The sequence below is a fragment of the Thalassophryne amazonica genome, chromosome 4 (assembly GCF_902500255.1).
Source record: "Thalassophryne amazonica chromosome 4, fThaAma1.1, whole genome shotgun sequence".
Lineage (NCBI taxonomy): Eukaryota > Metazoa > Chordata > Actinopteri > Batrachoidiformes > Batrachoididae > Thalassophryne > Thalassophryne amazonica.
Genome location: NC_047106.1, coordinates 81,349,346 through 81,366,125, shown reverse-complemented (window position 1 = coordinate 81,366,125; position 16,780 = coordinate 81,349,346). Strand labels below are relative to the sequence as shown.

Genomic DNA, 16,780 nt, shown 5'->3' with positions numbered 1-16,780 from the left:
TTTGTTTTGAGGCATCTTTCATGAGGTCAGAATGTCCAGTGATTAAACCAAAAAATTTGTGTCCTATCTGATTTATTTCCTATGAAGTAAGAAATTTGGGTGAGCATTCACTGTATGTGGTGATTCTGTAAATTGTGTCCTCTCTTGACTGACAGTGATAATTTTGCTCCTTTTACCCATGTAGGGTTATTGTGTTCTGATTGTCTTTCATTGAATAACTTTTGACAAACAATCCCAATTCCAATGAAGTTGGGACATTGTGTGAAATGTAAATAAAAACAGAATACAATGATTTGCAAATCCTCTTCAACCTATATTGAATTGAATACACCACAAAGACAAGATATTTAATGTTCAGACTGATAAACTTTATTGTTTTTGTGCAAATATGTGCTCATTTTGAAACGGATGCCTGCAACATCCATCCATCCATTTTCTTCCGCTTTATCCGGAGTCGGGTCGCGGGGGCAGCAGCTCAAGCAAAGCCGCCCAGACCTCCCGATCCACACACACCTCCCCCCAGCTCCTCTGGGGGAACCTCAAGGCGTTCCCAAGCCAGCCGAGAGATGTAGTCCCTTCAGCGTGTTCTGGGTCTTCCCCGGGGCCTCCTCCCAATGGGACGTGCCCGGAACACCTCTCCAGCGAGGCGTCCAGGGGGCATCCGGAAAACTTGCCCGAGCCACCTCAACTGACTCCTTTCGACGTGGAGGAGCAGCGGCTCGACTCCGAGCTCCTCCCGAGTGACCGAGCTCATCACCCTATCTCTAAGGGAGTGCCCAGCCACCCTGCGGAGGAAACTCATCTCGGCCGCTTGTACTCGCGATCTCGTTCTTTCAGTCATGAGCCAAATCTCATGACCATAGGTGAGGATCGGAACGTAGATCGATCGGTAAATCGAGAGCTTTGCCCCCCTACTCAGCTCTGTCTTCACCACGACGGTCCGATACAGTGACCGCATCACTGCAGATGCTGCACCGATCCGTCTATCGATCTCACGCTCCATCCGTCCCTCACTTGTGAACAAGACCCCGAGATACTTAAACTCCTCCACTTGAGGCAAGGACACTCCACCGACCTGAAAAGGGCAAAGCACCTTTTTCCGGTCGAGAACCATGGCCTCGGATTTGGAGGTGCTGATTTTGATCCGGACGCTTCACACTTGGCTGCAAACTGCCCCAGTGTACGCTGAAGGTCCTGATTTGACGAAGCCAACAGAGCCACATCGTCCGCAAACAGCAGAGATGAGATTCTGTGGTTCCCAAACCAGACCCCCTCTACACCCTGGCTGCGCCTAGAAATTCTGTCCATAAAAATAATGAACAGAACCGGTGACAAAGGGCAGCCCTGGCGGAGGCCAGCGTGCACTGGAAACAGGTTTGACTTACTACCGGCAATGCGAACCAAGCTCCTGCTGCAGTCATACAGGGACCGGATAGCCCTGAGCAAAGGACCCCGTACTCCCGTAGCACTCCCCACAGGGTGCCCCGAGGGAGAAGGTCGAACGCCTTCTCCAAAACACATGTGGACTGGTTGGGCGAACTCCCATGAACCCTCGAGCAACCGATGGAGCATGTCGAGCTGGTCCAGTGTGCCGCGACCAGGACGAAAACCACACTACTCCTCTTGAATCTGAGGTTCAGCCATCGGTCGAATTCTCCTCTCCAGTACTCTGGAATAGACCATACCGGGGAGGCTGAGGAGTGTGATCCCCTTATAGTTGGAACACACCCTCTGGTCCCCCTTCTTAAACAGAGGGACCACCACCCAGTCTGCCAATCCAGAGGCACTGTCCCTGATCGCCACGCGATGTTGCAGAGGCGTGTCAGCCAAGACAGTCCCACAACATCCAGAGACTTAAGGTACTCAGGACGGATTTCATCCACCCCAGGCCGAAGTCACCGAGGTGGTTAGAAAGCTCCTCAGTGGCAAGGCCTCTGAGTCCCCAGTCTCTGCTTCCTCTTCGGAAGACGTGACAATGGGATTGAGGAGATCCTCGAAGTACTCCTTCCACAGCCCGACAACATCCCCAGTCAGGGTCAACAGCTCCCCACCCGCACCGTAAACAGTGCTGGTGGAGAGCTGATTCCACCTCCTGAGGTGTCGGACGGTTTGCCAGAATCTCTTCGAGGCCGACCGATAGTCCTCCTCCATAGCCTCCCTGAACTCCTCCCAGACCTAGTTTTGCCTCTGTGACCGCACGGGCTGCGGCACGCTTGGCCTGCCGGTACCTGTCAGCTGCCTCTGGGGTGCAACACATTTCAAAAAAGCTGGGACAGTGGTATGTTTACCACTGTGTTACATCACCTTTCCTCCTAACAACACTCAATAAGCATTTGGGAACTAAGGACACTCATGATTGGGTATAAAAGGAGCATCCCCAAAAGTCTCAGCCATTCACAAGAAAAGATGGGGCGAGGATCACCACTTTGTGAACATCTGCGTGAAAAAATAGTCCAACAGTTTAAGAACAATGTTTCTCAGTGTTCAGTTGCAAGGAATTTAGGGATTCCATCATCTACAGTCCATAATAAATCAGAAGATTCAGAAATAATCCTGGACTTCAGGAAGAACAGGGCTGACCCAGCCCCGCTCTACATCCAAGGGGACTGTGTGGAAAGGGTCAGCTCCATCAGGTTCCTGGGAATGCAGCTCTCTGACAGCCTCTCCTGGACTGCCAACACCACAGTGGTGGTGAAGACAGCCCAGCAGTGACTCCACTTCCTGAGGGTGCTCAAGAGAAAAAAATCTGGAGGAGAAGCTGCTAGTGTTGTTCTACAGAGCCACCATCGAGAGCATCCTGACGTACTGCATCACAGTGTGGTACGGGGGGTGCTCAGCAGCAGACAGGAGAGCGCTGCAGAGGGTGATCAAAATGGCCCAGGGGATCACTGGTTGGTCTCTGCCCAGCCTAGAAGACATTGCCAGCTCTCGCTACCTCAGCAGAGCTGCCAGCATCAACAAAGACACATCCCACCCCAGTAAACACGTTTGACCTACTTCCCTCCGGCCGACGGTATACGAGGTCTATCCAAACAGTATCGTACCTTTTTATTTTTTGCAAAAACCATATGGATTTGAATCACGTGTGATTGCATCAGCCAAGCTTGAACCTTCGTGCACATGCGTGAGTTTTTTCACACCTGTCGGTTGCGTCATTCGCCTGGGAGCAGGCTTTGAGTGAGCAGTGGTCCACCCCACTTGTCAGATTTTTATTGCGAATAAATGTCTGAACGATTTGGAGCTTTGCTGCATCAAATTTTTCCAGAAACTGTGAGAGACCTCCAGGTGGACACCATTCGGAAAATTTAGATGGCTTTCAGCGACGATTTTATGGGGATTACACAGATTAAGGAGTGCTCCAGCCAGTTTAAAGACCGCCCACAGCGTCTGAGAGCGCGGCGCACGCCGATCGACAGGCTCAAACCCCACTCAAACAACCAGATCATTTCCAATGTGAAGGCTTTGTTGATCCGGGACGTCGTCTAACTTTCACAAAAAAGGCAGAAGGCGTGGACATCAGCACTTTTTCGGCACATTCTACTGTTACAGGAGTTTTTTTTTCATGGAAAGAGAAGCGAAGGATTGCGCCACCATGCCGCTTATGGCGCGGGACAAAACCACCTCCGTGTTGGTCTCACAGGACGGCTTTCAGATGGCTCAGATGGCTTCCAGTTGCTTTTCAATCGTGTGAGTATCCGAGAAATTGTGCATGAGCTGGACATGCCGCAACATGTCCTATGAGGCTTCATCACGGTGTTGCTTTGCGCCATGCGGCTCCGCGGCAATGCGCGGAGTTCCTCCGCTCCTCTTTCCATGACAAAGACTCCTGTAACAGTGGAATGTGCCGTTCATTTCTAAACTGAACGCTGTCTTGATCCGGTATGTTGTCTGACTAGCACAGGAATTGCGGAAGACGTGGACATCGGCACATTGAGACAGGCGTGCGGAGGAACTCCGCGCGTCGCAGCGGAGCCGCATGGCGCAAAGCTCCGCCGTGATGAAGTCTCTCACCACAGAAAGCACCTTTTGGAGTTGCACTCAAATATCGTTATAATGCAAATTACAGTGACAAAGGCGATTCTGATTCTGAAAATCTGGAGAACTTTCTACATATAAGCGGCAAGGCTGAAAACCAACATGTGACCTGTGACCTTTGATCCCTCAGGCGGCACTGCATTAAAAACCGACATCACTGTGTAAAGGATCTTACCACGTGGGCTCAGGAACACTTCAGAAAGCCATTGCCAGTTAACACAGTTTGTCGCTACATCTACAAGTTAAAACTATACCATGCAAAGCGAAAGCCATACATCAACAACATCCAGAAAGGCCACCACCTTCTCTGGGCCCGAGCTCATTTGAAATGGACAGATGCAAAGTGGAAAAGTGTGCTGTGGTGGTGTGATGAGTCCACATTTCAAATTGTTTTTGGAAATCATGGACGTCATGTCCTGTGGACAAAGGAGGAAAAAGACTATCCAGATGTTGTTTGATAATAAAATAAAATTTGAATCCATACTCTTTGACAACCACCAGTGATTCTTTAACAACGATGAGTGAGAGCGCTAAGTTCAAAAGCCAGCGTCTGTGATGGTATGGGGGTGTGTTGGTTCATGACATTGGCAACTTACAAATCTGTGATGGCACCATCAATGCTGAAAGGTACAGCCAGGTTTTGGAGCAACACATGCTGCCATCCAAGCAACGTCTTCTTCATGGACGTCACTGCTTATTACAGCAAGACAATGCCAAGCCACATTCTGCACATGTTACAACAGCGTGGCTTCACAGTAAAAGAGTGCAGGTACTAGACTGGCCTGACTGCAGTCCAGACCTGTCGCCCATTAAAAATGTGTGGCGCATTATGAAGCGCAAAATATGACAACAGAGACCCCAGACTGTTGAACTGAAGTCATACATCAAGCAAGAATGGGAAAGAATTCCACCTACAAAGCTTCAACAATTAGTGTCCTCAGTTCCCAAACGTTTATTGAGTGTTGTTAGAAGGAAAGGTGATGTAACACGGTCCCAGCTTTTTTGAAATGTGTTGCAGGCATCCATTTCAAAATGAGCAAATATTTGCACAAAACAATAAAGTTTATCAGTTTGAACATTAAATATCTTGTCTTTGTGGTGTATTCAGTTGAATATAGGCTGTAGAGGATTTGCAAATCATTGTACTGTATTGTAATGTAAATCATTTATTTTTGTAATGCTTCTTACACTCTGACTCTGTATTATCTCTCAACTCCTGTTATAGCTGGACCAGTTGCTATGTGGCAGTAAATCAGAGACATGGGATGTCAAGACGCTCATGGAGTGCTGCCGACCAGACCACGGCTACACGCATGACAGGTGTGACAGATAATTCATTCAGTTAACAAGTGTCTATTAAAAAACACATTCAACTAATAGTTAGATCTGTCCAAAAATGCATCATGGAGGGGGAAAAACACAAACGCAAGTTGCATCAGCCTGTAACTCCCATTTATTTTGAAACATGGTGCTACCACAGGTACGAGGTTTGATTCCTGACCTGTGTCCTTTTTGTGTGGAGTTTGCATGTTCTCCCTGTGTTTTCGTGGGTTCCCTCTGGGTGCTCTGGCTTCCTCCCACATCCAAAGACATGCAGGTTTGGCGAATTGGTGAATCATAATTGACCATTGGTGAATGTTTATTTGTGGCCCTGTGGTTGACTTCTCCCCCAAATTATTCTTAACTGGAATAAGTGGGTTCAGAAAATGAACAGATGGTGCTACCACATTATGCAACAAGAAGTACATTGACATAAATCAGTGCATTATTTATTATAATGCAAACTCCATGTTAGCAAGCAGAAACTGTTATTGTTCAATGCCCCAAGAAGTCGTAAACTGCTTCTTGTTGCCACTGAGCAGTCAGAAACTAGAACTAGATAGAAGAGCCCAGATGCATGGACTGTTTCAGTGTGCAGCCAAATGTATGCACATTTACCTACTTAATGTAAATAAACTTCGAAACAACACACTAGCCTAGCTGCCCCCATTATGGTTTAGATCTTCCCTTTTTTTTTTCTTATTTTATAGCAGCTGGCATCCAGCTTAATGGTGCTTCACCACCACTTTCTTGTCCGCTGTGCTGATCAGACAGTACCTCATTCAGATCAGTTTGCAGGAGCAGCTTGTCACATGTGATTGATCCCATTTTGTGGCTGTAGATGAGAATGCAGTGTATTTTTGACAGAACTCCCTTTGTGATTCAAGTTTTAGGTCCAGCCAAACGAGGTGGGGAAAAAAACATACAAACTTATAGTCTAGCAAATACAGTAATTCCCATATTTTCCAGAGTATTACTACTTTGAGAGGTTCAACTTATAGTCCGGTGAGATTTGTATACCAAAAACTGTCACAGTTCATGGCCAGGCCTTTTCATTACAGTGGAAATGAGAAACACAACATTAAACTGCCTTTTTGTTGTTGGTTTTAAAGAGAGAGGTGCAAACTTTGTAACTGGGCTCAGTAACTTTCAGCATGTGTTTAAAACAGTGTCAGGTCATACAAAGTATTCATTATACGAACAGTCGTGATGGCATTACTATTTTGAGCTTGCCCACATCAGGCTCCAGAGATAAAATACTTTTTCCGGCTTTTAAATCAAGGAACTATGGTAAACAATAACAGGTAAATGCCACAGTGATCTGAACACACCTTTTTTAGTTGGACCACTGTCATTCACTTCAGGAAACATTCCAGATACAGAAAAAATCCACAAGCCTAAGTCCGTGCTGGATTCCAAAAGTCTGTGATAATCCAACGTTAATATTAAATGATAAAGTGGAAAATTTCCAAATGGCTGACTATTGGAGATTCAAATAAAATCCAGTCTGTCATCCAGTCACAAAACTGAGTTGTCCCAAACACTTAGGCTGTCATCATCTTAATGAAGAGGAACTATTTTTTTTTTTTTTTTTTCATTCTATTTCAAAAAAATCTTATGGGGACTTATTTGAAACTACAAGGACAACACTTTTAAAAATGAGGAGAAATTTGACAGAATTTATCTTTTACCAGGGTTCTCCCCAGACAATGGAATCTATTGCCACTATAGTGTAGTGTCATTTCATGATGTTTTGGAGGTAGAATTGGTAGGAGTCTTAACAGCACGCAAACCCGCTTTTGTGCGAAATTTCACATAAACAACTTCAGCTCTTTATCCTGTTTATATCCAGATGACACAAACCATGACAAAACAAGCCTTACACCAAGCCAGATCTCTGCATTTTTTTGTTTCGGCTTGGCGGGGACGCAGCTATTGCCGGGCGTCATGGAGGCAGGTGCACAGCCGATTCGATCAACGCTGTCTGTTGTGGGATCCCGATCAGAGGGTAAGAACGATACTGCAGCTTCTGTGACAGTGAACAGGGAGGCTTTTATGAAGAAAGCAGAACGTAATTTGAAATTCTTCAGGTGCCGAGACACATTTTGAGATTTTGGTGCTGAACAGCGGCATGCATTATTTCCATTCTTCTATGTTTTAAAGGACATGTCGCACTAAAATCAGAACATTTCAGAGTGTTTCCAACAGCGTTTCTTAGAGGAAACCGTGCACTTGAATGCTGCTAACATTAAAAACGGAACCACAGATTACTTACAAAGTTTATGTAAGTGTGCTGTGGTGTTATGATGACTCATTTTTTAAAGTGATAACTGTTAATTTTGATGCAGTCATGGTAAAAGGACCTGCTTTCCACTATGCACAAACTTAGTGCGCATACACACTGCGCGAGTGTGGTGCGTGCTGCTCCATTACAGAACAGTCTCATGTCAACGCTTAAAATAAAAATAAACCTACCAGCTTCACCGAGAAGAACAGTCATCCACTTGTGATTTCCAAAGTCCGCTCCACGCATGGATTGCGCGCGATCGCCAGCCGGTGTTGCGGAGCTCCTCACAAAGTTCTCTCACGGTTAGATAGAAGGTCCATTATCTCCTGAAAATAACGTATTCCATATTTTACCCAATCCATCTGCGTGTCCAGCCTGTACAAAACAGCGTCATGGAGACACTCCGCGTGCACGCTCACAGCGGGACTAAAACAGTGTCCAGCAACACAAACAGCAGCATCACCACACATTAGACTCTGAAAATATTAAGTGTTGAAGTGGTGAAGTGTGCCGCCTCCTGTCTCTCTGTACAGCCTCTGTAAATCTGAACCTTTAGTTTTGAATGAAAGCTCACAAGCTCCATTATCGGACGAAGCAGTGTTCGTTTCTTCACCTGCCTGATGTTTCTGCTTTTCCTAAAATGTGCATCACACGCTGAGAAATGCCGACAAATGCACAGTAAATGCAGAGTAATAAGACATTTTCCAGAAATGCACCTGCTGACTCAGAGAGAAAAACTGGACCTTTTGTATTTCCTTTTTTTTTTTTTTTTTTTTTTGACAGTATAGAGGGGTGTCAAAATCTGAATCACAAGTACAAGGTTGGATTTTCACACTCTGAAGTGAATGCCCCCGGCCTGGTGATATTGTGACTTGGGAATTCAAACTGAAAACTATGCAGTGGAAAAGTGTAAAAAAAAAAGTCTGGAATTTCCCACATTTTAAATTCTTTCTGTACATTATTTGTTTCTTTCAAACAAGTTTATTGCAAATTTGTTACATACAGTGTCAACAAAACACAAACATTTTAGATTAATTTAACTAATCAACAATTCAGCACAGAATCAGACCAGAAACAGTACTAAAAGATTTTCATTTTTGTCTTTGGGCTTCAGGACATAAGGCTAGATAAGAGCACCGAGTGGAAGCGTTTCACGCAGTGATAGTTCCCAACAGCACTGCTATACTAAAAATGTCTGTGTTTACAAATAGAAAATTTTTGAAACAATTCATTGCATTGCACGTTCACTTAACGTCATCTGTTCAGTGGCTTAAAGAAGCACTTTGTTTGTGGACCACTGCCACCTGCTGGACATGTTTTGGTTTGTCTGCTGGACATGTTTTGGTTTGTTGTAGGGACTATGATGATGTGGCTGACGTTCCACGTCTTGAAATGAGCTTTTTAAGTTTGCTTGATTTAAAAATATCACTGCTTGTTTTGAAACAGATGCCCTTTAATCTCACACTAAAAACAAATAATCTACAAGGTGATTTTCAAGTAAAATGCAGAGTACTCGCTCACTTTAATAGCAAAAAACATAGAGTATATAAAGGCTTGAATCTCCCACATGCCTTCTCGCAAACTCGAGCAGATTTGATGTCCTTTTTAACAAAGTCTGTATTTTGTTCGACTGTGAAGTTGTGACTGGTGAAGCAGCTTCCCATCTCAGGGCTGTACAGTGCGAGCGTTTTGCTCGCATATTGCGCCTAAAATTTGATTGTGCAAGGAAAAAAAAATAAAACGGGCGCACGTGTGCGAGAATGTATTTCAACCCTTTCATTCGCATTTTGCTCCTAAAATAAATACAGTGGTCCCTCGCTATAACGCGGTTCACCTTTCGCGGCCTCGCTGTTTCACGGATTTTTTTTAGTCCAATTTTGCATGCTTTTTTTTTACAGTGCATTGTGTTCCGCGGCCTCATCAAGCAGCCGGTTGCGACACCGCGAAGGGAGAGCACGCGCATTGTGTTCTGCGTGTCTGTTTATAAGAATCTTCTCGCCCAGAAGAAAAAAGAGCGCCAACAACTAGGGCTGTCACAATTGTTACAATATTCGTCAATCGCGATTATTTTTCATATTCGTGATTACCGTGAATTATTTATTTTATCCACAAAGCATAAAACGACTCAGAATCTGACGTCATTGTGCTGCTGCCTCACTCTCGTCTTAAGGTGTGACAATAACATGGAGGCTGAAGAGCGATCCGTCCTGCCGTTTGGATAAGACGGCCGATTAAAACAGTGGCCGTCTTCTTCAAAAGCCGTGTAAAATGCGGAGCTGTCGATGTGTGTGTCTGTGTGTGTGCGCGCGCACGGAGTCAACAGGCTGCAGACTGCGAGGGAGGGGGTGCGTGAGGGAGATTCCTGAATGCAGGCGCGACACGTTACAGTCTGAGAGCCAGCGCTGAGCAGAGAGAGGCTTTTAACCCGAGTGAACAAGTTAAAAAAAAAAATGTGAAGCTGCTTTTACTTCTCTCTGAACTTTCTCTAAACGTGTGATTCTGCCGTTACTGTCCTGTTCACACCATGTGCGCGTCATATGCTGAATTTATGAGATCATGAGATGAAATAAACTGTCAAATAGCTTTAAAAACATATTTAAAAAATGAGAATATATGAATGAACTGAGCCACAAAAAACAAAAACCCCTGACATGGAGAAGCTGTGGTGATGTTCAGATGCACACATCACAAAAAGCAGGTGAGAACTCTGAACTTTAACAGCTGTTATTTTCCAAAGGTATTTATTTGTTCAATATGGGCTTAATGCAGTGTTTAAGCACAAAACATGACTGATGAGGAGAAACAATTTCAGAAATGCAACAAACAACCACAAATCAGAAAAAGTTGGGACTGTATGTAAAATGAAGATAAAAATAAAAATGTTGCACCATTCCCAGTTTCTCCACTCACAGAAGCCAAACATTCTTCCAGAGTTGTGTAATTATACTACAATAGTAGAATATAAAGAAGGGGGAAAAAAGAAAAAAAAAATAGACAATATATTCGTCAATCGCAATTATTTGTCTGACAATTAATCGTCTCCAGAAATTCCTAATCGTGACAGCCCTACCAACAACTACCCATAACTGTGTTCTACACTCGGAAAAAGACACCTGCAGCGAGGTGTGAGTCAGTGGAAAAAGACATGACAGAGCAGCGGCGGCAGGACGAAGAGGCGCAATCAGAGGAACTGTGAAATACTGGTCAGTCACTATTAATAATTTCTTGTGTGTCCAACCTCGTACGTTGATCTTTAAAATTAAATTCATTAGTTCTAAAAGCCATCATAATTATTTATAGGAAAACGTTCTATTTTTATTTCTCAAACAAATGTTTGGGCCTGAAAACAGGTTGGTCTTATTTTTCTACTCAGGTTTGAACTTTGAGAGTGTTTACACACGAGAGAAAAGTGAGAAAATGTTCATGCCTGATTGAGAAAAGTGTATAAAGTGTGTAGTGAGGGGTTTCTTCAGGTTTGTTTGGTGCTACCTTCACTCTTTTTTTTTTTTCTCCTGTATATGAGGATGCCTGCTCCAGGCGCTTTGATCCAACTGTACCACACTCTAGTTCTTAATGACCTCTGGGTTTCTTCATGGGATTAGTTCAGCACAGCCAGCATTTCCAGGTGCATCCTTCGCTCTTAGGTGGTGCTGGGTCTCCATTTCTTTTTTGCAAGTTTTGAAGTTGCTTGCAAAAAGGTTTAATTTTGTATGTCTACTGTTTTAGAGACTTTATATCCCTTGTAGCCTTCTGCAGTTGTCTGGAACATTTACATGAAATGTAAATTCAGGCAGCCTTTGCTTACCTCCTGCATGACACTGCAGCTGAGATTTGGTCTGAAGTTAATGCCGTATGCTTCTCTCTCTCTCTCTCTCTCTCTCTCTCTCTCTCTCTCTCTCTCTCTCTCTCTCTCTCTCTCTCTCTCTCTCTCTCTCTCTCACACCCTGCAGCCGTGCGGTTCGGTTCCTGTTTGAGGTGTTGAGCAGCTTCGATGCCGAGCAGCAGAGACTGTTTCTGCAGTTTGTCACGGGCAGCCCAAGGCTGCCTGTCGGAGGTGAGACTGACACACCCTGTCAACTCATATACAGTAGTGTTCAGAATAATAGTAGTGCTATGTGACTACAAAGATTAATCCAGGTTTTGAGTATATTTCTTATTGTTACATGGGAAACAAGGTACCAGTAGATTCAGTAGATTCTCACAAATCCAACAAGACCAAACATTCATGATATGCACACTCTTAAGGCTATGAAATTGGGCTATTAGTTAAAAAAAAAAAAAAAAAAAAAACGTAGAAAAGGGGGTGTTCACAATAATAGTAGTGTGGCATTCAGTCAGTGAGTTTGTCAATTTTGTGGAACAAACAGGTGTGAATCAGGTGTCCCCTATTTAAGGATGGAGCCAGCACCTGTTGAACATGCTTTTCTCTTTGAAAGCCTGAGGAAAATGGGACGTTCAAGACATTGTTCAGAAGAACAGCGTAGTTTGATTAAAAAGTTGATTGGAGAGGGGAAAACTTATACGCAGGTGCAAAAAATTATAGGCTGTTCATCTACAATGATCTCCAGTGCTTTAAAATGGACAAAAAAACCAGAGACGCGTGGAAGAAAATGGAAAACAACCATCAAAATGGATAGAGGAATAACCAGAATGGCAAAGGCTCACCCATTGATCATCTCCAGGATGATCAAAGACAGTCTGAAGTTACCTGTAAGTGCTGTGACAGTTAGAAGACGCCTGTGTGAAGCTAATTTATTTGCAAGAATCCCCCGCAAAGTCCCTCTGTTAAATACAAGACGTGTAGAAGAGGTTACAATTTGCCAAAGAACACATGAACTGGCCTAAAGAGAAATGGAGGAATATTTTGTGGACTGATGAGAGTAAAATTGTTCTTTTTGGGTCCAAGGGCCGCAGACAGTTTGTGAGAGACGACCCCCAAACTCTGAATTCAAGTCACAGTGAAGCATGGTGGTGCAAGCATCATGATATGGGCATGTTTCTCCTACTATGGTTTTGGGCCTATATATCGCATACCAGGTATCATGGATCAGTTTGGATATGTCAAAATGTTGTCTTATGCTGAAGAGGACATGCCCTTGTTTCAACAAGACAGTGACCCCAAGCACACCTAGTAAATGAGCACAATCTTGGTTCCAAACCAACAAAATTAATGCCTCGCAGATGTGAAGAAATCATGAAAAACTGTGGTTATACAACTAAATGCTAGTTTAGTGATTCACAGGATTGCTAAAAAAGCAGTTTGGACATAATAGTTTTGAGTTTGTAGCGTCAACAGCAGATGCTACTATTATTGTGAACACCCCCTTTTCTACTTTTTTTTAATAGCCCAATTTCATAGCCTTAAGAGTGTGCATATCATGAATGCTTGGTCTTGTTGGATTTGTGAGAATCTACTGAATCTACTGGTACCTTGTTTCCCATGTAACAATAAGAAATATACTCAAAACCTGGATTAATCTTTTTAGTCACATAGCACTATTATTCTGAACACTGCTGTACAACCAAAGTTAAATGCTGTCAAAAAAAATAAAACGGCAAGAAATAGGCAAACATTCACCAAATAATATTTGCTCATTTTCTTAGGTTTCCGGAGCCTGAATCCCCCGCTGACTATCGTGAGGAAGACCTTTGAGTCCACGGAGAACCCAGACGACTTCCTCCCCTCAGTCATGACCTGCGTCAACTACCTGAAACTGCCTGACTACTCAAGCATAGAGATCATGCGAGAGAAACTGTTGATTGCGGCTCGTGAAGGCCAGCAGTCTTTCCACCTTTCCTGATCTCTCCACGTCACATTCAAAATGCCTTCTACAGCGACTGATGAAATCATGACTTCCTTGTTAGTTTTTTGTAATCACATGCATTAAGGCTACATGTACAGCCTTCTTGTTAAAACAAAAGCAGCTTGCAGAAGAAGAAGAAAAAAACTTTAAATATATATTTCCTGCCCCTCTCAAAAATGTAAAAAAGGAGAAAAAAAAGAAAGGTGTTCCATCACTCACAGAACTTATTAAAAACAAGAGATAAACTTATCAGTAGTTGAGTAATGTTTAAAAAGATGACAAACATCTGGGTGACATTTTAAATTGCATTGCTATGTGATATTTAAAAAAAAAAAGGGATGTCTCCTCTTCAGAGGGGTGGACAATGTCACTGGGTGTTGAGGAGGATGTGATGGGCGGGTGGGCGGGGTTTCCATCAAGCAAGCTAGGTTTACTTTAGCTCCAAAGATCATTTGTACAGACAAATTTGCAGACTTTGCTCATTCTATACATTTGATAGAATAGCTTTGTTGTCGCGTCTTTTCTCTGAGTTTGTTTGCATTTTGTTCCATATTATATTGTACCCCGGTTTGTGTGCTGCGTTTCAGTTCGGTTTCCTCCCCCATGTGCCCTCGCTTAAAATGCAGAAATGATAATTGCAGTTGTTTGAACATGGATAGCGAGGAGCACGTATTTCCCCATTCACTCAAGTTGAGATTGTGTTCTGGCCTACTTACAGAGAGCTTCTGCTCAGAATGGAGACTTGTAACCAATGTGTTGATCAGGTAAATTTTGTTTTGCTCCCATTTTGATTGTGTCTTTCCGTTGTGCCCCACCACAGGTGTGGGGTCACTTGGCAGACCAAGCATTGAGCGACCCTCAACATACAATGTAGCTGGGCACAAAGTTTAACTGGTCTCATTTTATCGTTTCACAGCCAGATAGCATTTCAAGTTCATTTATGGAGTAAAGTTTATATGCAGTTTCACATCTTGTTTGAGGTGTGAATGTCTGCTTTACATTTTTTTTAATTTTCTATATTGTCTTTATTTTTCGCTGTAGTTGATTATTTTTCTTTGCACTGCTGGCTTGGAACAAACCGTGGTGTGCACCTGCAGTCTGTGGCCAGGGGAGGGCGCCACTGTAAGCTCTTCTGGCTCTTTCATGTGCTGGTTTCTAAGATCTGCAATAATTTACTGCATCAGGTTCATGTTTTTACCTGAACATAAATAAAGTAACTGTTTGACTCATGTGCTGTTTATCTTTTGGTTGCTTTGCCACATTAATGGCGTAAATTCTTTAAATGATGCTTGCAGACCTGCAGCAGGAAAGAAGACTTGTGATGCCTTGGGGACACATTCCCTGCAGTAGGTCACAGAATTGCACTAAGTCACATTTTAAGAATTGCAACAAGAAATGTTAATTTATGCCTGCATGCCTTTGTGTGAGGAGTCCCAACACCGAGGGGAGCAGACTTTCTTCTTGCAAATGAGATTTGTACCTTTGGCAGTCCACTAAATTAAAGGGGGGCACTGTTTCTAGGTTGGCGTGCAGTTATATGTATTAGTGATAACAGCTGCTAATACATGCAACTGAATGTAGATGCATTCTGATTACCATGTTAAAATGATTCAAACGTGAGTAAATTGAGTCTAGTACTATGTTTATACTTGGTCACAAATACAGGATACACTTGGATAACTTGTTTCTGAAATAGAAAGGGGTGATGTCATTGCGGTTGAAGGCAAAATGAGCAATTTTCTAACCTCTGGACACAAATATTTGAGGAAATTGACTTTTTATTATGTACTGTTCCATTACAGCCTCTTGAAAATTTTGTATTAAATACTGTTACCAGCAGGTTCTAATATATGGAGTAAAGCTGATGGAAACATAGGCAAAATTGAGTTGCACAGGTTGTGCGCCATTTATCTCAGAAAAACTGCCACTGCCTCATTTGTGTACACACAAGAACTTTAATGAAGACAACATACCATGTTAATGTATTATTAGACTATTATTGTGTGCCAGTTACAAATGTCCAATAAGGCAGTGTTTGTAATCTTTATGCCCAAGCAGTTGTTTTCAAGAACGTTCGTTAAGGTCCAAGTCATAGAGCAAATGCTTCCCTGACCCAAGGACCAAATTGTGCTTGGATACAGTTATGTTAAGTTTGGGCACCCCTGATGATTTCCATAATTTTCCTTTATAAATCACTGGTTGGTTGGATCAGCAATTTCAGTTAGATATATCAGACAAACACAGTGCTATTTGAGAAGTGAAAAGAAGTTCATAGGATTCACAGAAAGTGTGCAATAATTATTTAAACAAAATTAGGTAGGTACATAAATTTGGGCACCCCAACAAAAAAAAAAAAGTCAATATTTAGTAGATCCTCCTTCTGCAGCCATAACAGCTTCTAAATGCTTCCTATGGCTTCCAATGAGTCTGGTTGAAGGTATTTTGGCATTGTTCTTTACAAAACATCTCAGGTTTGTTGGTTTCCGAGCATGGACAGCCTGCTTAAAATCACACCACAGATTTTCAATAATATTCAGGTCTGGGGACTGAGATGGCCATTCCAGAATGCTGTACTTGTTCCTCTGCATGAATGCCTTAGTAGATTTTGAACAGTGTTTAGGGTCATTGTCTTGTTGAAAGATCCAGCCCGGTGCATCTTCAGCTTTGTCACTGATTAATGAGCATTGTTCTCAAGAATCTGCTGATATTGACTGGAATCCATTTGACCCTCAAGTTTAACAAGAGCATACAGCATGATAGAACTACCTCCATTTACTGTAGGTAGCAAGTGTTTTTCTTGGAATGCTGCGTTCTTTTTCAGCCATGCATACCATCCCTTATGTCCAAATAATTCAATTTTAGCTTCCACAGCACCTTATTCCAAAATGAAGCTGGCTTGTCCAAATGTGCTTTAGCATACCTCAAGCAACTCTGTGGCGTGTATGCGAAAAAGGTCCAAAATACCTTCAACCAGAATCCAGACTCTCATTGGAAGCTATAGGAAGCGTTTAGAGGCTGTTATTTCTGCAAAAGGAGGTGCTACTAAATATTGATGTATTTTTCTGTTCGAGTGCCCAAATTTATGCACCTGCCCAATTTTGTTTAAATAATTATTGCACACGTTCTGTAAATACTACAAACTTCATTTAACTTGCTATATGATAAATTTAACTGAAATTTCGGATCCAGACAACCAATGATTTATTAAGGAAAATGATGAAAATTAGCAGGGGCGCCCAAACTTATGCATACAACTGTATTTAGGTTATTTTTAAAAGATTTAGGTGTATTACAACCCCTGGCAAAAATTATGGAATCACCGGCCTCGGAGGAT

The 16,780-nt window shown here is 42.9% G+C and overlaps 1 protein-coding gene across 8 annotated transcripts in view; it reads left to right on the top strand.

The window, feature by feature from the left end:
* The window catches only part of trip12 (thyroid hormone receptor interactor 12), a 183,472-nt gene extending 168,797 nt beyond the window's left edge, over positions 1–14,675 (top strand). For all 8 annotated transcript variants that reach the window (XM_034168159.1, XM_034168158.1, XM_034168157.1 and 5 more), the window contains 3 exons: positions 5,261–5,355; positions 11,593–11,696; positions 13,247–14,675. In XM_034168159.1, the coding sequence (XP_034024050.1) occupies positions 5,261–5,355; positions 11,593–11,696; positions 13,247–13,443 (396 nt within the window). In that variant the 3' untranslated portion in view covers positions 13,444–14,675. The remainder of the gene's footprint in view (positions 1–5,260; positions 5,356–11,592; positions 11,697–13,246) is intronic.
* Positions 14,676–16,780: the final 2,105 nt, after the last annotated feature.